At 35.4% G+C, this 25,597-nt stretch overlaps 1 protein-coding gene across 1 annotated transcript in view; it reads right to left on the bottom strand.

Moving 5' to 3' along the window:
* The window catches only part of LOC123542818 (aminopeptidase N-like), a 29,741-nt gene extending 4,882 nt beyond the window's left edge, over window positions 1-24,859 (bottom strand). The window contains exons 1-20 of the mRNA XM_053531146.1: window positions 24,736-24,859; window positions 17,591-17,890; window positions 16,292-16,502; window positions 15,757-15,912; window positions 14,532-14,649; window positions 13,600-13,720; window positions 12,617-12,771; window positions 12,211-12,324; window positions 11,275-11,409; window positions 9,648-9,713; window positions 9,066-9,131; window positions 7,527-7,711; window positions 5,737-5,837; window positions 5,030-5,172; window positions 4,446-4,501; window positions 3,339-3,486; window positions 2,734-2,810; window positions 1,663-1,773; window positions 708-875; window positions 115-204 (exon numbers count right to left, since the gene is read on the bottom strand). Coding sequence (XP_053387121.1) covers window positions 115-204; window positions 708-875; window positions 1,663-1,773; window positions 2,734-2,810; window positions 3,339-3,486; window positions 4,446-4,501; window positions 5,030-5,172; window positions 5,737-5,837; window positions 7,527-7,711; window positions 9,066-9,131; window positions 9,648-9,713; window positions 11,275-11,409; window positions 12,211-12,324; window positions 12,617-12,771; window positions 13,600-13,720; window positions 14,532-14,649; window positions 15,757-15,912; window positions 16,292-16,502; window positions 17,591-17,890; window positions 24,736-24,811 — 2,597 coding nt within the window. The 5' untranslated portion in view covers window positions 24,812-24,859. The remainder of the gene's footprint in view (window positions 1-114; window positions 205-707; window positions 876-1,662; window positions 1,774-2,733; window positions 2,811-3,338; window positions 3,487-4,445; window positions 4,502-5,029; window positions 5,173-5,736; window positions 5,838-7,526; window positions 7,712-9,065; window positions 9,132-9,647; window positions 9,714-11,274; window positions 11,410-12,210; window positions 12,325-12,616; window positions 12,772-13,599; window positions 13,721-14,531; window positions 14,650-15,756; window positions 15,913-16,291; window positions 16,503-17,590; window positions 17,891-24,735) is intronic.
* Between the last annotated feature and the right edge of the window lie 738 nt (window positions 24,860-25,597).

Genomic DNA, 25,597 nt, shown 5'->3' with positions numbered 1-25,597 from the left:
AAATCTTGTTAAAAATAACGACTTTGAAATGTTGAACATGTAATAATTGCTTTTATTGTTCAAAAGTAGTTCAAACTGATTATGAATGGATTAATTTTACTTTTTCAAACTTACCGACCAATGATGTTTCTTGATACGTATACAATTACCGATACAGCATCTTGTCGCCTGATCTCGTTGGAATCTATCGCCATTTTCAAGTAACTGGAAATAAGGACGGAGTCACGCCATGAGAAAACCAACATAGTGGCTTTGCGACCAGCATGGAATCAGACCAGCCTGTACATCTGCGACGTCTGGTTAGGATCCATGCTGTTCGCTTTCAAACCCTACTGCAATTAGAGAAACCGTTAGCGAACAGCATGGGTGCTGACCAGACTGCGCGGTTGGCCAGGAAACTTACTCTATTATCCGACTCAGAATCCGAGCTGATTAGGAGGAAAGTAAGTTCTCTTAGAAACTATGAAACATAGTACATTTACGGATTCAGAATCTAAGTTGATTTGCAAGAAAATAAGTCGTAACTGAAAGTACACGCAACATAGCACATTAACGGACTCAGAATCCAAGTTGATTTGCAAGAAAATAAGTCGCAATTGAAAGTATACAAAACATAGCTTACATATAAGGGCCCAGAATGTACAAAACAGGCAATAACCAACTGAAAGTTTGAATATGACTAACTATTCAATATAAAATGCATTTACCCACTCAGAATCCAGGTTTTCTTGGAGCATGATAGGGCAGTCAAGAGCCTCGACTTTTCTGCAGCCAGGTTGGAAGTCCGATACTGGTTCAAGGCAAACTCCCATTCGTCAATACCACCCTCAGCCACACCAACGCAATATACTGTTGGCTTTATTCCAGGGTCAATTCTGGGAGAAAATCCATGCATTTACTGACTTTTCAATTAAAATTTTAATTCTTGTTGTTTTATTCCACAATCTGTGTTACATGTACAAATTATTGATTGAATTTTGAAAAGTTTGTATGTCATGTTTTGACTTTTGATGTCAATATGTAAGACTAACTTATAGCTGAAAATATTATCCTCTTTGCATGAATATATCGCTATGCTTCTTCTTTTTCTTCTTCTTCTTCTTACCATTATTATCATTATTACTGAGGGCCTCCATGGCCCAGTGGTTAAGGTCGCTGACTTGAAGTCACTTGCCCCTTACCGATGTGGGTTCGAGCCCTCATGAACTCTTCATGTGAGGAAGCCATCCAGTTGCCTTACGGAAGATTGGTGGTTCTACCCAGGTGCCCGCTCGTGATGACATTATGCACGGAGGAGCACATGGGGTCTTCCTCCACCATTAAAGCTGGGAAGTCGCCATATGACCTATCGTGTGTCGGTGCGACGTTAAACCCAACACAAATTATTATTATTATTATTATTATTATTATTATTATTACAAATGTGCATTTGTTTTTATTATTGAATATTTAAACGTTGACAGCAAAAGCTTTAAAATCGATTCACTTCTTTAAGACTCCATAACTTGAAATACATCAAAAACATAATACAAGTAAAAGTAATTTCAGTTGAATATTCAATTTAAATCTTATATAAACCAAAGAGTACACTTTCGTGTTTGAGTAAAGGAAGAATTCGACATAAATTATGTTCGAATCATAATCTTAAAAATAAATCCTTACGGGTTATTGTTGGGATCAAGCATCCACTGGGAATACAAATGTTTTGCTCCATCCACGCACGCTTGAATTCCATAGTCACAGGCCAGATTGACAATAAGACTCCGTAGGTATCTAAAAATACACATATAAAATTAAGACAGTAATATGGGTATCTCAACAGAGAAAAGACTCGAAAACAGAGAGGCGATTTCATACTGCACATGCAGCATGCAGTATACAATATCATTTCCTTTGTTTTCTTTAAGCGTCTGAGGTGTTATAATTGCAAGGCAGCCTTATCGGTTCTACTCTACCTATAAAAAACAAACTTGTTTTAAAGACCCACCACGTGATAACTGTATTCTTTTGTGTTTATATGATCGTAAGTATACATTATTTTCGTGAAAAAAAAAATAGGGAAATACACGTATCTAGTTACAACTGAAAGTGACCTATATTTGTCCAAGACAATTTAATGTGTTTAATGTCTCAACATGTTATTGAATTAATGAAGCTGTTTGCTCAGAATTTGATGTATTTAGTTACGTTTAGATCACTCTTTGTTTCTAAAGTGTAATATTGTCTATGCATTTAAAATTATACCGAAAAAAAAACACAACAGATTCCCTGGATAAGTTTGCAGACGCAGTTGTGAAAACACTCTAATTTAGGAAGGTCTTTCTTAAGTTGTCAGAATGATTTTCATGAAATCTATGGGAAGAACAAAGTATGTCACTAGGTTATGGTGGGTCTTTAAACACGTAGATTTACCTGTAGCGGGCGTTTTGATTAAAATTATTGAACAGATTATATGCAGTAAACACTTGACTGTCAATCCAGAAGTCAGGGGTTTGAAACGCGGTCTACGCTCAGGAAATTTCTACATTTGCACGTGTTTATTGTGAAAAGGGGAATATACAAATCTAGTATATGAGGTATGATAATATGACAATTACAGTAGAAATTACTTACCTTAAAGTACTGTCTACCAGGGGCATATTTCGGTCAGAATAAAAGGGCGTTGCTTAATCCTACGGTCAGAAAATTTTTTTGTGTTATCATAAAAATCACAGAAATAGCATTTTAACTTACGATTCTAAATGCGTCGCCCCTGTATTGTCCATTGTTAATTGTTCAAATGCCGATTTAGTTTTGTTTTGCATAAATTTCTGGAAAATAATGAATGTTATGCTTATTTTTTCATTTGATTTATTCATAACAAAAACTAGTGCTTTTTATATCGACAACATCATTTCTTTACTTGAAAACTGTTTCAAAATGTGAAAAAGTGGTGGCAGACAAGTAAAAATCACTAATATCTATTTACATTATCATTTTTATTTTCAAATTCTAATTTGACTTACGTCGGCCATACATAATATGTTTTCTTCTTTACAAAATTTAATATAAATCTGTCGCCCCTCACCGATGTGGGCCCTAGCCTTGCTCGGATCGTTGTACTCAATGTGAGGAAGCCATCCAACTTGCTTACGGAAGATCGGCGCTTCTACCCAGGTGCCCGCTCGTGATAAAATAATGCACGGAGGGGAGCATCTGGGGTCTTCCTTCACTACCAAAAATCTGGAAAGTCAACATATGACCTATAATTGTGTCGGTGTGACGTTAAACCCAACAAAAATAAACGTACCTACAGGAGCCGTAAACCAACTGTGACAATGAAATAAAAATACACTTACCTCGAACGACCCGTACAGTGGATCGTTCGCTAACATGGAACCAACGAAAATTAACTGACTTCGGGCTGCGGACCAAGGTACCCATTCTCTCTCCTTATTGAGGTAATCAGTTGTTCTCACAGCTATAGACATGTTCAGGTCACCTGACCTACAAGTTATGGTTGACAAAAATAAGAAATGGAGTTATGCTGTAAATTCTAATTTAGGTTTGTTATTATCCAATAAAATTCTATTTTAAAAATAATACTTTTCCAGTGTAATTGATAATAACAAATACTGGAAAGTTTGAATGCCACGTGATTAGTATGCGCCGTATGTTTAGTTTTCAGCGTCTTCGTTTGTCATTACGCTTAATTAAATTTTTCCTGTTTGATAGTGTGATGACGGGTCAGGTGCAGAACTTCGTGAAAAATAGCTCTTGAATCTTTACCACTCACTTTCCCCAACAATGTTCAAATATTCTCTGTTCTGCTTCATCATGCACGTTAAAGTGTTATTTAAGATTATTTGTGCTGTGACCTCTGCAAAGTCTTTCAGTACATACGTTTACAGTTCCATGTAAGGGTACATACGTTTTACAGTTCCATGGAACAGTACATAAGTTTACATTTCTGTGGAAGGCTACACACCCGTTCGCTTAGCTCAATAGGGAGAGTCCAGAGCTACGGATCGCAGGGTAGTGAGTTCGATTCCAGGACTTTTGCATGGAAAAAGTACATTCACACATTTCCATGGAATTTAATATGTATTACATAACTGTCTGTTACGTCGATTCCCAGTGGTTACTGTTGTGTGTGTAAGAAATTGGTCAGACAGCCAGGAAACTATATCATTACGTTATCTTGTAATAAAGAAACATGCTGGGGTTCGGCATCGGGACGTTAGGGGGTAAAAGTAAGGTTTGGCGAGTAACGTTTGGCGCAAGAAAACCACTTTAAACTCTCAAAGTGGTTATTTTTTAACCGTTTCAAGGCAGTACCCTGCTGTGTTTCCTCTACGTGTATTCTTTTTTCATTACTCTTTTATTTGTGGGTGTGTGTGCATAGTCTGTGCGCACGTGTTTTTATTTTCCTGTAAATGAAGACTAATAATAGCGCATGTTCGTACCTCGCAAGACTCCAAGCGTCGTTGATGATCTGAGCTCTATTTATAGCATGAATCACCTGGAAACAAAATGATATATATACACATATGTAATTTGAATAAATTGTTAAAATCATTGCGCATATGAGGATATGGATTATACGTGTTAAAAGTGACTGAGATGAATCATTTAATGTATACATATGTATGGCCTACAGTCCGTCCGCTTAGTTGAATAGAGACACAGCACAGATCTACGAATCACGGGATCGTGAGTTTGATTCCCGGTCGAGGCGTATGGATATTCACAGTTTACTGACGGAGAAAAGAAATGTACTGGTACATAATCTTGGGACACTGGTTAGGCTTACTGTCCACCGTTACAAAACTGAAAAACAGCTGAAAAACGGCGTTAAACGCAAAAAAGAAACAAAAACAAAAAGAAGTGTATGACCCTAAAAAACAGAATTTGTTTGGTGTAAGAACTGAGGTCATATTGCCGTCAATTTCACAGGTGTTGCAAGTGAAATATTTGCCTAAATCTTTCACGACATTTTCTAAATGTACGCCATTAAAAAGTGAAGTTTAATGACTAAAACATTACATACTGTATGGTCTGATTTCAGCTGGTTTATTAAAGAAATCCAGTTTCTGTCCTCATAGTTTACGCGGTAATATCCATACTGCATGGGATTTCCGAGCACCCAGTTGTTGCCTGTTGGAGCTGGTATACAAGTGTTCGTTATAACTTCTGTAAAATAGGGCCAAGGAGTTTTAGATTTAGAAAAGATATCTAAATACAAACACATAATCTGCAGAAAGATATTTATTGTCGAAATCTTATTGGAAACAATCGGCAAATCATAAGCGTTTTAACAGCAAGAATACATATTCCAGAGTTACTTTATCGTCCAAATTAATTTTGAAAACGTTAGGGCTGTTAGCTGGTCGGACATGATTTGACCAAAAGCGACTGATATATTGTTTTACTCTACTGACGTTGAGGTATCCAATGACCTGACAGATCACACGTACATGTGACATGATTAACGTTTCAAAACGATAACAGGGTTACAGAATTAAATTCGTTATAATCGGCGATATCTGCCTGTATAAGAAGCACATATGTAGTGCAACTGCACCTTATATTATAAATGAAAATGCTAATTCTATTCTCATAAGAGACTTAATTGAAGTAAGTTAATTTTCAAATTTTCCCTGTTACCGGGTATCACTGTACGAAATTTCTTAATTTACTAGAATAAATAAGATAATTAATACAAAAAAATTGTATGATAAATTTATTGTGACATACTCGTGACTTCCTCTTTCGCCATCATTATGACGTCATCCGAATTGACGTTAAACCTTTTGTGGGTAGTTGTTGCATAGGCAAACGGAATGTGCCACCTGTACCTGAAAATAAAACTAGTCTACGTGCAAGGCGTATTTTTCACTAATAAACGTTTGCTTAGTCTAATTTATCTGAAGAAACTCAAAACTAACGGAGCCCGTCGTTTTGCTGGTGACGACGTATTGATAACGTCATCATGCTTAAGACGTTAAGATCTACCTGCGATTCTGTTGAATGGGGGAGAGGGGCATGTTCCGAAAGCATCAGAAAATATAGTAACACATAGTCTAAGTATATTTACGGCAGGCATACGAAAATACGACACAGCTGTTGTGGTTATCAATAAAAACTGTCTAATGAAGTAATATACAATGTTCACAACATGATTAATGTGTTTTTTAAATCATCTGTTATTACAATGACATTCTTAGAATGCAAATTTAAAAGTTTAAACCCATACATTTTGCTAAAGTTGGCATAAAATGAAAATGACTGAGTGTGGTTTAAACAAAAGTGCTCAAGGAAATACTCATTCAATCTCAAATTGAATACATGTAAATGATTAAAGGATAAAATCAAGGTACAACGCCATTTAAAAGTTATTTTCCAACATCAAAGCACAAAATACAGATAATGATATTCAGCTTGGTCACAATACGTAGTTACGTTAACTCTTTCGTTACGTTTATACGTTCTGCGAGCGATCACGTCAACAGTAATAACGTCGAGTAAGTACAAGCAAAATAACTGCCATGATCACTGAACGAAACTGAAAATGCCGCTAAAACAGGACTGGTTTCTTAATCATATATAGTCACAAAAGTTTTGCTGAATAAGCAGAATGGATAAAACCTTTAAGATTAAAAAAAAATATGTTATCATTCATCTCTTTGTTTTCACATTGATTGTTTTGCGATACTTCTGCCTCAAATACAGTCTTCAGAAAACTTAGAGCTTACTTGCGTTTCATATTTTGTTAAAGGTCCATTACTAAGGGAAAGTCAGTTGGCAATTTTTTTCATAGCCAGTGTATAGACTTCTGCAAGACACTAAATAATGAAGATTGGCAGGTCAAAATTTACAGAAGGTCTTTGGAACTCAAAGAAATGTATGTGTATTATGTTGAAATTTCAATGAATCGACAGAATGACCCCCAGGTCTTTTTAACTTTCTTCATACTTCATAGAAAAATAATTGTACATATACTGCGATTTATTTCGAATTTCTACATACCAACTTTCATTTTCCAATAAAATGAAATAGTTTCTGTGCTTTTTAAAAGAAATTAAAATGTTCACTTTCCTTAGTATTGGACCTTTAACAGAACTATAAACGTAGTGTCGATCCATAGCCGGGTTGTTAGTGTAGCTTGCTCCAATCACCGGCCCCTAACCGTTGTGGGTTCGAAAACTCGCTCGATGAGTAGAACTCTTACATGTGTGGAAGCCATCCATCTGGCTTACGCTAAGTCGGTAGTTCTAAACAGGTGCCCGCACGTGCGTGACATAGAGCACGAAGAGACATCTAGTATTTTCCTTCGCTGAGAAGAGCCGTAAAGACGCCATATGACTTACAGCTGTGTCGGCGTGTCGTCAGACACCACAAAATGAATAACTAAATCGATTTTACGGGAAAGAAAGGTGCGATTTCAACTGTCACGTTTGTCATTTTAAAGCAAAAAAATATAAGCGAATGGAATTTCATGAAATATTATTCTCTACATTTACTACATTTTAATACTCTTTACGAACCCAAAAGGTGATATAAACTTCCCAGGGTCCGTTGCATTTGGATCTTGTAGATATCTATGTTGACTGATCGTGATTTGCCCGGCTCTATTCTGAGTGACTGTGACCACTGGGTAGTTCATCTGTAGGGTCCATGTGTCCATAATTTCCTTCACGTTAGTGATTGGGTTGTTTTCAGCTATAGATTGCTGGATACAATAAAAAAACAACATGCATATGAGTCGTGCCATGAGAAAACCAACATGGTGGCTTTGCGACCAGTATGGATCCAGACTAGCCTATGCATCCGCACAGTCTGGTCAGGATCCATGCTGTTCGCTAACAGTTTCTCTTATTCCAATAGACTTTGAAAGCGAACAGCATGGATCCTGACCAGACTGCGCGGATGCGCAGGCTGGTCTGGAACCATGCTGGTCGCAAAGCCACTATGTTGTTTTCTCATGGCGCGGCTCAAATATACAGTTGACACTCGATATCTCGAACTCGCATATCTAAATATCACGGACATCTCGAAATATTTGTCAAGTCCAGTCCCTAAAACATACCCATAAAGCATCATTTTATGTCGAATTTCGGTTATCTTGAACGCTTATGCGCTCGATCCATTGCAATTCGAGATACAGTTTCAATATTGTTCAACTGTTGTTATAAACATCACGAAAGCCAAAGAGCAAAATCTTATCGATATTGCTTTCAGTAAAGATTTATTTCCCTTAGATCTTGTGTTCATTTATTACAAGAACCTAACAGGTATTGCTGACCACGATATTTCATTTACATCACAAGTCAATCCTAATTTTGATTTTTAGAACTAGAAAATGACTCCTTTCCATGCAAACGTTATGATGACCCATTTCTACTCGCCTTTTTCGTTTGCATAACAGAAACGGAAAGTAACGTATGTGCGGTTTAGGAATGGCTTCAAACTGAACGGAAACTATGTAGAACACAGCTAATATCGCTTAAAACTTTATTTACATATTTACAAATTCAGATGCTGTGAACTAATTAAAACTTCAAAAATAAATTTTAATTAATATTACGACAGTCAATAAAGATAACGGAAATTTTACTTACATTTTATTTGAAACATTGACTTACATTAAATTAAAACAATAACTTACGTTACATTAAAAACATTAACGTATGTTACACTTATGTTTCATTATAAATGATAACGTATGTTATATTTAAAACGTTGGTTTAAACATATTTTATTGCATAATTATTAATATAATATTGACATCTCAACAATACTTAACAATGGTATATGCAAAAGGGTTGGGCAACAAGTTCTCTCAACATTAATACATACCCTTCCCTTAACAAATTTCACTTACATGAGATTCGACTACAAAATATGTTATTCCTGAACTTCAAGCTTTAAAACGTTAACTTAAATTACATTATCATATGAACTTACATTCTGTTGAAAATCATTACCTACGTTTCGTTAAAAGTATGAACTTTGTAGCAATTAAACATTAACTTAAGTTGCATTTAAACCATTTATTTAAGTTACGAGTGAAAACATTAACTTACGTTACCAAGAGCATACCACAAATCGTCATGAAACGCGGAACCGTAGCTTAAACTTTTTAGGTACCTCTGAAAACAAGGAAACAGTTAAAGCTTTAAAAAGACGAATTACTATGTCATATGAGGATGTCAAGTGTTTCAAACTTTACTCAGAAGTTTTGACATGAAAACGTTCATTTTGTGTCAGGGGTAACAATAATATATACTATGACTATGAAATATCATAGCTAAATTAGTCCACTTAATTGTAAATGACAAAGCTAGTTTGTAACCAGCATGATATGTATGCAGATACTTTCGTTATTTTACTTAAAGTGATATCTGTAACTTTCAACTAAGTCTTATTCTGATTAATATATATAGATTAGAATCGCATCTTAAAATGTAACATTCGTAACGTTTGTTGATGAAAGAACTCATTTAGCTTTAAACATAATAGTTTTGAATAAACGAATATACTTTATTTCTACAATTGGTAGTGACTTGCAAATGATTAAATGTAGTATAAATATGTGTGTTAAGGATATAAGTTCTTTTTTCAAAAAAGTACGTTACCAATATAACGGTACAAACATATCTACTTACCGTTAGTCCGTGTCGGAATGTGTCGTTGCCAAGGAAAAATCTCATCATCCGTATAATTGATGCTCCCTTAAATATGAAAATAAAAATCTCACGTCACTGAGTATTTTAACAACATTTTTTTTAAAGTCTTTGTAGATTAACACGCAATGTACTTTTTTTCAAGAAACTCCGAGATGTGATAGTATATGTAACATCTCTTCTTCATCCTTTATAAAGTATGTCAGACAACAGAATTTCTTGAAAATGGCCAGTTTCAATCAATAAATACAATATGAATATTAACAGAACAAATTCTTTCAAATCTATAGATGATTTGTTTGTTTATTGCTTAAGTGCATCAACACATGCCATGCATAAAAATAAGGACTGCAAATTTAAAGATTGCTGCATCAAGATCCTTATTCATAAGCGATATGATTCTGAATTTTGGAATGTATCGACTTTCTAAAAAGTGCCCGAATTTTTATATCTATTGTTTTTTTTTTTTTTGGTCATAACATGTAATACAAAGTTTAGTTTAAGATCTGTCCTCGGCGAATTTAAATTAAACACAATAGTAATGTATCAATTTAGATTGATCTAAATTTCAGACTAGAAATATGATTACTACGGTCCGCTTTCAAAAGCACCTAGCAACAGTTGCGGATAACCGTTAGAACATGACGTCACAACATGGCAAAGATGAAATTATCACACTAGTGTAATAAAGCTTTGACGTCGACGTCGTTTATAGTATAGGGGACGTCGGTCAAATTGATTTGTTTATATAGTAAATGAAAGTAGATTTTTTTATGTTTCGACGGTAAAGCTATCATATAATGAAAAGAATATTTCATTTGTAACTTTCCACATTGAATTTATTTAACGAGTTGAATAAAATACTAAAATGCGAGACTCTGCGAAATATCCTCTTTATACGTAAAACGTATCGCACAAGGTCATGCTTTAAGGTAGTTCTGCACGTTTGAAAAACCGGAAGTGATGGCGTAACGTCATTTATCCGGAAAACGTTGAATAAAGCTGGATTCGGAAGTACGGAAATGAAAATCATTTTAAAATAACTGAAATCCTTGAGTAAATTTTATTCAATGGCAATGTTTTACATTTCTAAAGTCAAAATTTGAATATTAAAACATATTGGACGTTAACAAATTCAAAATAAGTCTTAAATTAAGTGAAATTCCGTTCCTTTAATCATGGTCAAATATCTCAATATAAGCACACGGGCCTAAAATTTATTTCACAAAATTAGTAGGTCATGTGATATTTACAATAGTGAGAAGTTTCATCAGAATCTACATTGTAGAAAAAATTCTATTCGGAAAATGTTATGAAAGTTATGATTTTCCATAGACTCCATTATGAAATATTGCGCGAGGTCCAAATTTTTCAAATCAGTCTAGCAGAAAATCAGGCAACGACATCATTTTTTTATTTACTGAATTTTTATGTATATTCTGAAGTTTTTGGAAAAATTAGTGTTAATCACATTTTACATTGTAGAAAAATTCGATCCAAACGTGCAGAACTACCTTAAGGAAACTGGAGTAGAAATAAAACAAATATGGCCTAGATATGTGACGTTGATACGGGAATCAGTATGCGCATGCGTATTTGCGTTATTTACTTTTGCATATGAAATCCTGTCAAAAATTTCACTGATCTCGTCAGGATGTGCCACTGGTACATACACCGGATGGGAGGAAATCAGCCCGTCAATGTTGAACACACCCTGTACATCCTCGACAACAAACTGCTCAAACTGTCAACAAGAGAATGGGAAATGACGTCATATAGTTGTTATATGCTTGAGTACAGTAGGCCTAGAGCTTGTAGAAGTCTTTAGCATTATAATACAGATCTTATACGTAAAATATTATTTATCACGAAAACTGAAAAAAAAAACCCCAAAAAACAACAACCACAAAACATTCCAACCTATTGCATTTACAGACATTTAATATGGTTACAATACAGTAAAGTAGAGACAGTATAACTCTTCAACAGATCAAACCGCGCCATGAGAAAACCAATATAATGCGTTTGCGACCAGCGTGGATCCAGACCAGCCTGTACATCCGCGCAGTATGGTCAGGATCCATGCTGTTCGCTAACAGTTTCTTTAATTGCATTAGGTTTTGAAAGCGAACAGCGTGGATCCTGACCAGAGTGCGCGGATGCGCGGTCTATTAGTCTGGATCAATGGATCAATGCTGGTCGGAAACGCACTATCTTGGTTTTGTCATGGTGCGGCTCATGTGTATTTTCCGTATTCGATTTCGGCATTTTCCGACAGAAACGGAAATCCATAACCTTGTGTCAGCCGAAGAATGCCGATATCTGACGAAAACTGCTAACTATCATTACAAATCCGGCACCTTAATCACCTCTAGTATTACACAATAAAGATAACATGCCGTGATTTACATCGATGTTATGTATTATCAATTTAAATAATAAAAATATCTAGTGTAGGTTAAAACGATGTCAAAACCATACGAATCAGTAATTTGAAATACGATGCCGTTTATTTCTCATGTTAACAATTTTCTACATGCAATACCATTTTCCAGTCTGGATGCACGTGGTCTACTCCCATATACTCCACATAGCTGGCAAATCCTTCATTTAACCATAAATCGTCCCACCATGAGGGTGTCACCAGGTTTCCAAACCACTGTAAAACAGAACCACACGTCAAATAAATTACAATAAGCATTTTTACATTTTATGTCACTTATGTTCAATAAACAGGCCTTTTGATTGTCAACTTCGTAAAATAAAATGCTCACGTAGCAGTATCTAAAAAAAAAGAACAAAAAAAAAACACTTGTTAGTGGCAACTTTAAGAGGTTTAGAGGATCAGTTATGACTGTCCTTGTATTCTTGTAGAAAAACAGCATATTCGTTATCAATATAAAGTTCAGCCCAGACCTAAACGATTCTATAGTACAGACGGACGGACAAACCTGGTGAGCAAGTTCGTGCGACACGACCACAGCAACACGTTGTTTGTTACCCTCAGATGACACACCGGGCTCGTACAACATGGCTGTTTCCCGGTAAGTTATTAACCCCCAGTTTTCCATAGCACCCGCTGCAAAATCCGGAATTGCAATCATATCTGAAAAATATCAAAGATATAATAGGATTACTTTTATAGTATCTTGATCTAGGATGCCGTATTCTGCTCGAGTGGATCTGCCCGCCGAGTGTGATCCGACCAGGCAAAATCCGCGAGAGTCGAATATATAATCTGTTATATAATGGTCCTTTTATTATATACCTCCATCATTTTGTCTTGTTTTGTAATCGAACGAAATCAAGTTAAAATAGTTTGTATGCTCTATTTATAAAACCATGTCAGTTTATGCATATTCATTGAAAGTAGTTCGGCAAGATACAATACAAAAGATATAATATGGATTTTTTTCTGCCTATTCGTATTTTCTTGTGAAATACAAGCCGTATTTTTGGCAGGTATATAATAAAAATAAAAGTACTATTGATAAAGTTATAAATACCACGGAAATGGAAGCAGGTGCAAAAATGCTGTTTTGCAATTATAATGAGTCAGCAGTTCTTAGCACTCGCTGAAAATCTAGTACTGCATTTATACCTACGATTATGACAGAAGGACACGAACAATGACTTTCTGCAGACTCGGTTAGGCTGATATTAAGATGTTGTATCACAAAAAAATCTAGATAAGCATAAGAATATATTACAATTCCATGATTTAAAAATGTGGTCATCAAAACAAAATCCGACCAAGCAGAGGGAAACTAATAAAATGCCAAAAAAGTACCACGCAGCAACTCAATTGCACTCAGCCAATCAAATCTCCGCGCGAGATAGAAATTAACCAATGAAACCCAGTTAGGCCAATAAAACTCAGCAAAATAAAGAAATCGATCCAAAGACGCAATCATAAGAAACGAATGGCATTTACCTTGTTTTGGAAGCGGGTAAGAAATATTGAAATAGTCCTCAAAGAAAGTTAGAATCTTCACACCAGTATCAAGAGAGTATGGTGTCTGGGAAATGGCTTCCGGTCTGGACCAGGCACGGTACTGAAAAAAAAAACGTATACATTTGTGGTACATGGACGGTATAGTGATACAGTGATAGTTTTGTCCAGAAAACGGGCATTATATAAGACTTTTTGTCTGAAATATGTCCAAAGTTCCTTAGTAAGAAGTTGTGCTTCTGGGATTAGTTCCTGGCACTAAAAATTAATAGAGGATCTCAGGAATATGATATGTAACATAACCGCATATACAGGTGACATACAGGACAGGATGTGTCTTCATGTTGACTGAATGTTAGCAAAGATCTAATGCATATTCTAATGCATTGCTGCTTAGTGAAACATATGAGCCGCGCCATGAGAAAACCAACATAGTGGGTTTGCGACCAGCATGGATCCAGACAGCCTGCGCATTCCGCGCAGTTGGTCAGGTCCAGACTGTTCGCTTCAAAGCCTATTGAATTGGAGAAACTGTTAGCGACAGCAGGATCCTGACCAGACTGCGCGTGCGCAGGTGGTCTGGATCCATGCTGGTCGCAAAGCCACTATGTTGGTTTTCTCATGGCACGGCTCATATATATCTCGAATACAAATTGCCCCCGTTATTCGCAGTTAGAATACAGATTGCGTATTAAATAAAAGCTTTTAAAGGTATTAAAAACGGTTTTAAGTTTTCATCATGATAAATGGTTTTAATATTCACGTCATCCATCAGGTCAATGATCGCACAAAATAGCAAATTAAGTGCGCTTATGAATAAATCATTCTGAAAGAAGCTTACACTGATTGATGAAAAGGATACTACTTTCAAATTTAGAAGTAAAACATTTAATGATATGACGATACATTCTTACCCTAACACCGTTTGTTGTTGTGGCTTGAACGTACTGAAAATCACAGATTATAAAGGCCAGTAAGTATGTTGACATTTTTGGTGTTCTCTCAAATTTGTCTGCAATCCAACCATCACCTCTGAAAAAATGTGTTGAAAAGCATCAAGCGTAAGTACGAACAGACAGCTTCAGAAGACAAATAAGTAACAGTCTGGAAATGTTGTTTTTTTTTCGACGATATACAATACACCTGTGTTTCGCGGCAACAATTTACTGGCAAGAAAAGTTTCAAAAATGATTTTGAAAATTGATCAAAACAAAAGTTCGTCTCTGAAATTTCGTTCTTTTGTCTTCAATGTTTCGTTACTTCGTGTATTCACCTCGAATGTCGAAAGGCGAACACACGACAAATATTCATTATTTCGACCTTTCGTGTTTTCGTTACTTCGACATTTCGCCTCGCCGACACGAACACACGAAATGGCAGACATCATGCAACCAACATACGTTTGTGTTTTCTAGGACATGCCATTTTGTTCGTGAAAACTTAGAATATTTATAATTATGATACTGCTCAAAATAACTACGCTGAAGAGAAAAATACATATGCGTAAGAAGGATGTTTCTTTAGTAATTCTAATATAACCAGGAGGTTAGTTTTAGCACAAACGTGACTGACATTTCTGTTTTATAGGCGCTTAAACACAAAGTGTAGAGTTTATTTACTTAGTAAATTGTTAATCAGATTTTTCACATGTTTATACAATGCTCACCGAGAAAAAAACATGACCAACTACTTTCTCTTGCACAATACTTGTCGGAATGAGTCAAACAAACTTACGTTACTCACCTGTTTGTACTTGACACAATAGGTGTATTCGAAATAGCGATTTTAAATTCTTTCCTCACGAGGGTTACATCAAATTCTGCTTAAGCAGCAGGCTCATCCTGGCAAGGGAAAACTTTCCTTGCGTCAATGGGCGCTAACAGTGTCGTGGCTAAATATCTAAAATCAGTTAATTTGATTATGCAATGCAAACTATTGCATTTGCGACCGGAAATGACGAAAACTGTCCCCGTACCCGGATGAGCCTGCTGCAGAATGCAGAAAAACATTCGATTTTTTTTTCATTGTTACAGCGGAAGTCGGTGTGGATCGGTAATGTTCGGATGTTATCGTAAAGAAGCCTCGGTGATCCGAATATAAAAGTGGAAACAAAAAGTACGCCACAGCAGCACACATTACCTATTGACGGAACTTGTTATCGGCATATTTGATATTGACAGCATGTGACTCTTTCGTACCAAAGTGACTTCGAACTCTGCTTTGATGGCCGGCTCATCCAGGCACGGGAACGTCTTTCTAGCGTCTGTCGCTTGCATCTGACTCGTGGTAATATAACTATCAGGGAATAATTGAAATAAAAGAAAATTTTGAAAAAGAACAGCTTGAAATTAATTTAAAAAGAAACAGACAAATAGATGTTAGTACAATAAGTTTCACGTAAAATGCGTTTGAAAAATCTTTTTATTGAAGACCTTCGTATATCGTTCCGAAAAGAACTTCATATTTGGTCGTTGTTGAGAAGAACTTCGAATTATTATTCTCCAGTAGAAGCTACGTACCAGTGTCGTAACAAAGGTCTGTTATTGTTAATTCAAAATTTAAACCACATAAAGGTGTGGAAAACAGAATCATTATGATGAAAAAAAGTTTTTCTGGTGCATGATATGAAAAGATATTAAATAAATGATAAAAAATGAAATGAATATATACATACATTGTCTCATTTCCTCTGGTGTATGAACTAAGGTATAACCCCGCTAAATCTGGTACCAACGGACCTACAAAGCTTGTTATATCAACAATGTAGATTTGTCCAGCAATAAGCTGTGTTGTCGTGTAGATAATAATGAATTCTCGTGCAGTGTCGAACTCATATCTGTGGAACAGATCTGCAGGGTTGATCTGGTTAGTCACTGATATTGGTCCTGTAAAGAAAGATGAAATATTTTTATTCATCACATGTATACACTTAATTGCAGTCGCGTTTGTAACAAACGGAAGCTCTTTTGTTTGTTTCTGGGTTAAACGCCGTTTATCAACAGTATTTCAGTAATGTAACAGCGTGCAGTTAACCTAACTGGTGTTCCAGGATTCTGTACCAGTAGAAACCTTTTATCCGCAAGTAACTGCCAACTTCTCGACATGAATCAGAGATGGAGCGCAAATGATGTCTTTAATCAAATCGTCACGGAGAACTCAAACGGAAGGAGATTGTAGACGTTTCCCGTTGATTGGTATAGAACGCCATAGCTGACTCATGTCTGGTGTTGATATGCACTTTTGGCTGTCTGTACTTTATGCATATAAAGTGTCTACTTAAATTTGCTGTGCTTATACTTGTATATGATGTGCTTAACAATGTGTATGTGGTGCTGATATCTGATTGTTTGTGGTAAACTAGTGCTTAAAGGTGAATAAAATTGAAAGCACACCACAAGCAATTGAATTGGCCGCGTCGTTCCTGTGTTTATTGTGTATACTGTGATTTGAACTAACTATACTAAGAGCCATTTTAAATGTACATACAGCTTTATACTAATCTAGCATTACGTGAATTCATACATTCTGATAAGAGAAACAGATCAAATGTAATAATATGAAAGTCTGTCGCATACTGTGATACCCTGTCTTTCCATTAAATATAAAAAAGAACGGATGTTATAAGCAAATCAAGATAATGTATACATGTGCAAATAAAAAATCTATATAAATTTGTAATAATATAATGCTTTGCGCGAAAAAGTCGTGCTTGTGGACGCTGACTCCAATGCTTACGAAACCCGCAGATAACATTGATGAAGCATAACTTGTGTTTTTGCTTTGAAATGACGAAAAAATGAGTCCCCAACGAATACAATGTTTACTGACAATTTCACAGTATCGAGGAAAAATAGATGAAATCTTTCTAATGTACATACTTATTTTGTTAATCATTCCTCGAATCTCTTATTCCATAAATTACATAAAGTGCGTAATTATTTTAATTTTGGTCTCATTTCTTACGGTCACTTACCAGTTAAATTAAGTCGTTTTATATGAAGAGTTATGTTGTTGGTACTTTCTACACAATGAAGCCGTATCCTGACCGACCCATTGAAAGTAAACTCGTCCGGGTTCATAGAGTACATGTTGGGCTGGAGTTCAACTGTATATAACAACGGGTTGAGAGCCGTGGGAAGCCGAACATCCAAGACGGCAGGGGGCGCTGTAGTTGTAGTGCCATTTGTAGGCGCCTGTGTTGTTGTCGTCTGCGCCGTCGTTGGACATGTACAAACATGTGGAGGAGGATACGCGAACACAGCACAGTTAAAAACTGAAATAAAGTAAACTATATTGAACTGTTTTAAAGACCCCCGAATCAAATCAAAAGTTTAAAAAGTCGCCGTGTGACCTAAATTATGTCATAGTGACTCTCAAACCAACAAAAAGGGTGGGGGGGGGGGGGGTTAGAAGAGCAACCGCCACATATAATATTAATTCAGAAAAGAAAACAACAAAAACATCGCCTATCGTCGGTATTATCATTGTCTTTAGTATGACTAATATTTTCCACTGTATTAAGCCTTAAGGTCGTTATTGGAGGAACTTCGAAGGGAATGTGCACACGCCTTAAGTATGTTCTTGTTGAAATGCTATAATGCAGGTTATTAAGTAACAACTTATGTTCAAGTGCATACAACAAAATTCTTTCCATTGGAAGGATCTTTTTACAGGTTACTCAATAAAGAACAGCATTATTTTTTTTTGTCTGTCAAGCAAAACTGATGGTACTTTTGCAACTCATATTGGCCAGATATTGGACACTTTTTTTTATCAAATGAATTAGCAAACGGATTAAGATCATTTTCATTTGAACTAAGTGGTTGCTTTTAGACAGATCTTAACTGACAATGAAATACAATATCCGTCTGCTGGTTTTGTTTTTGTTTGTTGGGTTTAACGCGTTTTTCAACGTATTTCAGTCATGTAACGGCGGCAGTTAACTAACCAGTATTCCTGATTCTGAACAGTACAAACCTGTTCTCCGCAGTAAACTGCCAACTTCCACAGATAATCAAGGTGGAGACTAATGATTTCAGACACAATGTCGTTATCATACCAGGAGAACATAGCCCCGCACAGATCGAACTCGCGACCCGAGATCCGTAGACCAACGCTCTTACCTACTGAGCTAAGCGGGCGGCTCGTCTGCTTGGTGGAGTGAGCTGTAGGCCTAACAGCTGTTGCGAAACATACTTGTACGTTAAAGCTGTTAAATATTACTGCAATGAAATACATGACTTTAATGAGGCAATTAACTTTGAAAAGTTATTAAAGATGAAACGAAATGCGTTTTTGTCATACGATTGTTAATGTTAGTGGTTTTAAGTAATAAACTGGTGACGGAAACTTAATTTAAGCAGCAGCCAGGGCAGATAATTAAGATAAATACAGATCTATCTAAGGACATGAAATATTATGATAATGAAATGAATAATAACCCGTTTATATTACAATATAAAATACATTATTTAACTAATAATATTTCCAAAAACTACGATTTCTTGTTGAATAAAACAAACGTTAGGTGTTGAGATGCACGTTATATCACGAGGTTGCATCTGAACGACAAACAATGTTTTATTCAAAAATAAATCATTGTTTGAGATATTTTATTTCAATTCTAACACGATATCACGGTTAATTATCTCCATCCTTAACAACATATTCACCAATTATTTGTCTGCGAGCGGGGGGGGGGGGGGGGGGGGGGGGGGGGGGGGGGGGGGGGGGTGAGGAGGTGAGGAGGTGGGAGGGAGGACGCTATGACGTTATAATTGTGGCTTAGTTACACTAAAGTGATTGCAAAATAGCACACCATTTCAGTCCTCTTTGTTTAGTAGGAAAGTAAATAATGTCGTGTGAAAATCTTATTTAGATTTTATGTGCCAGTTATCTACTCCATCATAAAATTGCTAAAATTGTCATTCTCTACAGATGAATAAACACACGGCTTATCGTTTATTAATTAAGACATTGTGACTTGTCGTTGAATAAAATCACTTTTTGTCGTTTAAATACGCCGTCGTTATTCAATAGTATGCACAGGACGATAAACAACTATTTTATTCAAGTAAAATCTCTATTTAAGATCTGTCGAGATACCAGAAATGATCATGTACATCCTTGACGATCATGCCTGTTTCTTGTGGCTTTCTTTAGTTGCGCGTCGCTGTGACGTTTGGCGCTATGACTGTAACCTTCTTACAGTGATATCGTTGCATAATAACACACAGCTTCATTCCACTTTGTGTTACAGAAAATTAAAATCTGGTCGTCTAATAATATAACCGTTAACACGGGTTATCTTAGAATTAAGTTGTAAAGAGTTTGTTTTCTGTAAAGGTATCGTCAGAATGATCCGGGATACGTTGGTGTCCTCGCCACAGCGGGTACGGTCGTCAACCAATTTGTAAGATTTTTGCAAATATTATCTCACATTATCTCTTTAATGGTCACGATTAAGTTTAATTTGAGCCGTGCCATGAGAAAACCAACATAGTGGCTTTGCGACCAGCATGGATCCAGACCAGCCTGCGCATCCGCGCAGCCTGGTCAGGATCCATGCTGTTCGCTATCAAAACCTATTGCAATTAGAGAAACCGTTGCGGATGCGCAGGCTGGTCTGGATCCATGCTTGTCGCAAAACCTCTATGTTGGTTTTCACATGGCGCGGCTCATTTACCTTAATTGATCAGGATAGGATATAAAACGAATTTTACCACTTTTTTATTGGTTTGCAATTGATGTTTGATCCACCACATCCATAACAGATCATTTCGGGAATGTGGTATTCAGTTAGGTAGATCATGGCCAATATTATACATAAATCTCCTGTTGTGGCAATTAATTATGTGATTTCTCCGGTTGTTACGGAAACCATTGCTCGTTTGAATTGCCTTAATATCCGAAGAATACCGAAATAGCACGACATCGTACGGTAATTTCAAATTATTTTTTTTTACGGACCAAGAACAGTTTACACCAAAAAAGAAGTGACTACTCAATTAATGTAGTTCCATGTAGTAAAATGAGTTATATAGCATATAGGAGCTATTCTAACAAAAGCATTAATGTTTATTGTCTTAAGAAAATATTAGGACCACTTTCATTGTGAATTTCCAGGTTATAGTTTTTATTCATGTAGAAACTGTCTACGTACGCGAAATTTGAAAACACTTATTTCTTATCTGACGGAGTTTGAAATATACTTACAACAATTATTTCCATACCTCATGTTTTTATTTCGATGTAAATGAGATGTGGAACCAAAATTTCGAGGGTTCAAAGGTAAAAGGTGATAATTGCCATTTTCAACATTTTGAGAAAAACGCAAAAAACATAAATTTTAGTAAAACTTTTATTTCCGAAAAATATACTTACAAATTTTGATTTTGCTATATTTGTTGACTGTTTTGGATCATATCTTGTAAATCTTTCCTTGCAGGGTATAGTTTGCAAACGATAATTAGTGTTTGTTTGGAAATTATAAATGAAATAGTAGCATTTTACAGAGGTGAAAGGTTCTAAATGTACTTAGATCCTGACTAACCACAATTTCGGAAAGGTAAAAGGTGATAACTGCACTTATTGCCTTTTACCTCTGTGAATTATTAAGATGTTGTTATAATTGTTGCGATATAATTATGTCACTGCTTGGTACAATGTTCCTTAATGTCATTAAGAACACAAAACATAATAAACTAAAACTTGTATACAACCTAATGCTTCTCATTCACAGAAATATCTCCCAACTTCAAGTATTACTTTCTAACTACATGATTATTAGCTTATTAGAAAAATACTCTCAAAAACCTCACACACAATAAAGTTTTACATGGTTTTAATTGTACCGTGTAATTGAAATGTACAGTATTAAACTTTTGAGGTCAGACAAACAGTAGTACTGTTGTACACCAGTAATGATTGACAAAGTCAATTACTCAAAAACACCTCATTCAAATAAAGTTTCATAATGTTTAAATATTTAATTTTACATCGTTCATTAATATTATCAGACAGAACTTAATTATCAAATTCGAGGGCATGCTATTCATACAAATCTTTGATAGAATGGTTGCCGATTTGATAATATCAATCGTCCAACTGGATGTAACGGAAGTTTGTCCTTCACAGACTTGCTGCAGGGCAATGACAGATACTATAGTATGTATAATTTTCTTTTGGAATCGTCCCGGAAGAAACAAGTGACAACAGATCTGTCTTTTTTGCAGCGGATATTGGAAGCTTTTTTCTGTAAGCCTTTCATGACGCCTTGAGATATATCTCTTTGCTTTTGCTCTTTTTCTGGATAACTTTATTTCTTTGAAATCACTTGGATCAAATCCATAGTTCACAAAAATACTTTGTCTACTGTCTTTGCAAACGTGTATCCATTTTATATTCAGCCAATTAACACGTTCACCATAAACGTCGGTTTTCATGGAGCCAAAGTCCTTGTCTTTGTACCAATTGTAGTATGTGACGTCGGTGTACTTTATGGGAAATCTATAACAACACAATTTTCTCCCGTAATAAAGTTCTCCAGTTAAACTGCGCGTTGTTGTGAATAAGCCTGAAGGTCAAATGCTGACGCAGAAAATTTTGGATCTTTCCTTGCTCTTTCTTTATCACTTTCTTTCTCTTTTCTGGCCTTTTTTTTCCTGTCTTGGTGTGCGTGATATTATGTTTTTGTTGCACAATCTAGTTTATCTTCCATCTTCAACGTGTCATAATGATTACAGAGCGGCATTGATTTTTCTTTGGGTGAAAAAAAGACAAGTTGTACAAAAATATATCTGTACACAGCCTCTGAAACACAGTTTCTTTTTCGACATTCGCCTTACACTTAAACCCTGTGTTAAATATTTCCTGTTGTAGTCTTTTCTTGTGTAGTTGGAAAGCTTTCGATATGCTTTTTATAAAATTTAATGGTCTGTGATATTCTTAGGTTTTATTTTCAGGTGCTGCTTTCCCTCTCTTGTCATTTTCAACAAATTACCCAGATGTCTTCTGTTTTACTGCGTTTGCAACTGTTTTTGTGCCGATATCGAGTGTCTTTAGGAAAACGTCTTTGCACACTCTCACCCTTTTGTCATCAACAGTGAAGAAAAAAGAATTTGAAAGAGTTCTATGTTTTGTTCTCCTTTTTGAAATCTTTTCTGGTTCTTTGTTGGCAACATGGCAACAAATAAATTGCCTTTGACTTGTATAACCACCCATTGACCAATGGGTTTTGAATATTGACTGTCTTTCATTTTCGGTTATATTCTCGTTACACTTGAATCTACACTTAGAGCAATATTTTGTCTTAAGGTATAGGTCCATGTTTCGGAGAAAAAAGTTCGAATGTCATCAAATCATAGAAAGAAAGCATTGTTTTACTTGAAAATTTAACAGCGTATAAAAATTTATATTATTCTGCAAAACCATTGTCAATTTACTGATACATTTATTGAATTCTGGAAAGGGACTGCATGGCATGAAGTGGCCACACTTCTGGACAGTTCAGCGCCTTTAAAAACTCACCTTTTTTTAAAAGCTGTTACATGTCTTCGTTTTGATGCATTTGCAACGTCGGGCGGGTATTTAAACTTTACATAACTAGGTAAAACATCGTTTTTGACAATTGTTTACATTTATTTCTTTACAAATGGCATTCTTATTTAAAGCGGGACAACTCATTACGAATATTTTAAGTATCCAACTCTGTCGGACAGAATAGTAAAACATGTATTGGACAGATAAGTTGTTTGCCAAGATGCTGTTCATTTACTAAATAAATCTGTTGTTATGTGATATACTGCTAAACCTTAACGCTTCTCGCTCTGATTGTCTTCCTAGTTTTACTTCTGTACTCCTGTCCTTTCGACCGCTGCTCTTTTCTAATATTTGCTTTCCATAAATGTATGTTAACACTATGTTTACAACTCAAACATTTACATAATAACCGAGAAATTTTATGGGAAAAGGAGATAGCAGATAGTGCACTGTGGATTGTATGAATGTAATATTCTGTCAGTGGTAAAAGGTAATAAATTCAGTTATTACCTTTTTCCACTACAGATTCTTCAGCAACTGTCAAATGGAGGGTAATAAGTACACTTACAACCTTTTACCTCTACAAAGTTTGTTGGAAAGAAGTTATCACTAAATACCTCTTTGATTTTTGCCCAAATAAGGACTGAAGTTTACTTCAAAAATTTTGCCAGATATAAAGGACACTAAGTACATTTGAAAAATCACAAAATGTCATTTTCGGCAAAAATGGCAGTTATCACCTTTTACCTTTGAACCCTCGATTTGTAGTCCTCTTTGGCGCAATATAACCTATACTGTGTTGGTGCGCCGTAAAACCCAAAATAAATAAATAAATACAACACTTATATCTAAAAGTAATGTGATATCTATATTTGGAAACAGAAACTGTTTATACCTTACTAGTATTTCAAGTACTTCCTTGCTAATTAACTGAATTTATAGGCCTCATGATAAAATTTTTGTAAGATAAAAACCTATTTCTATCTATCTTTTTTTATTTAGATCTACAGAACGTCATAAGTTTCAGAATATATTTCTTCCTTACAAATTTACAAATAATTATGATGGATGATTATTGTTTTTTAACTTATATTTTGACCCCTTACTACGAAATAACAAAAAAGATTGAGAAAAAAAGGTATCAAATAATTGCATTTCCTCATAAAAGACATTGGCAGTCGCCTTAGAAATGTTGCCATGGTAATGTACAAAAATCTAAGGCCACTTATTGAAGAAACGTCATAATGAACTGGACCAAAATGAGTTATTTACCATGCACTGTACATAATGTGTGATGTGTAATTTACTGTGTTCCGTTTGGACCATCGAAATTTTCCTTTTTGAACCCAATATTTTGAAAGATGAAATCTCAAAACAACCGTGATAAAAAAAATCGAAAACACGATGGTTAAAGTCGAAATCACGATGATGAAAATGCGAAATGATATAGCGTTGTCATCATCGTGGTTTTTTTGTGTAGGATTCAGGAATAAAAATCTAGATGGTCCAAAAGGACTACCGTACACTACTAATTGCAATTTATATATAAAAAAAAAAATAAATAAAGCTGTGACATACCAAGAACAAGTCCAAATACAAAAAATATTTTTGCTTTGAGCATTGTTTCTCCTCTTCCAGTCTGAAACTTATCCATTCTTGTTGTGTGTCTGATCGTTTAAAGTCTTGACAGACCTTTCAATTTATACTTTTATTATTTAATTATAATACATACATTTGTACTTAAGACGCGTTCCAAAGTTTAATGAAGATTTGCATTCGAGCGTATATCAGTCAAGTTAATTCGTATATTAATAAGGCTAATTCTCATTTATAACCGCTCATTTAAATTGTTACTTTGCATCTGTTTTAGAATGTATTTTTCCTGGTATTGAACGTGTGACTTGGACCCTCTGGTCCGTATTTATCAAAGAAGGGTATCCGGCATTTAGAAGTAGACTTAGCGCAACCTTTTTTCTCAATTCGGAGTAATTTTGTTTTGTAATACGCGTATTTTTGTTGTTGTGTAAAGTTTTATGAACTGGTAAATTCTATTGTCACATCCGAACAGCGGTTACCAATGACCATGTCAGCCGAATGTTATATACATGTTCCTATTTCTAGTGTTATATTAGCCAAAATTTAGGCATAAAAACTGTAAGTTCGTTTGAAACGGTGAACATTTTAAGGAGGTAGGTTACCTTCATATTTGTAAGTGCGCATGTCCAACCGGAAGCTAACGTGACGATTTACGACGACGTTTACGACAAACTAAATGTGTTTATATATCCATTCTTCTGAAAACAAATCATGAACCTGTCTCCGATCTGATGCTTTATGGTTTAATAATGCAGAAATAATGAATAAATTGCCGCAGAAACGCTTCAAAACAATGTTGTATTAAAATGACGTCATTGACGTCATGACGTTACGTGTCAGTTAC

This window comes from Mercenaria mercenaria, chromosome 19 (genome assembly GCF_021730395.1).
Source record: "Mercenaria mercenaria strain notata chromosome 19, MADL_Memer_1, whole genome shotgun sequence".
Classification (NCBI taxonomy): Eukaryota; Metazoa; Mollusca; class Bivalvia; order Venerida; family Veneridae; genus Mercenaria; species Mercenaria mercenaria.
The sequence above is the reverse complement of the archived record's forward strand: the minus strand, read 5'-3'. Positions and strand labels throughout refer to the sequence as shown.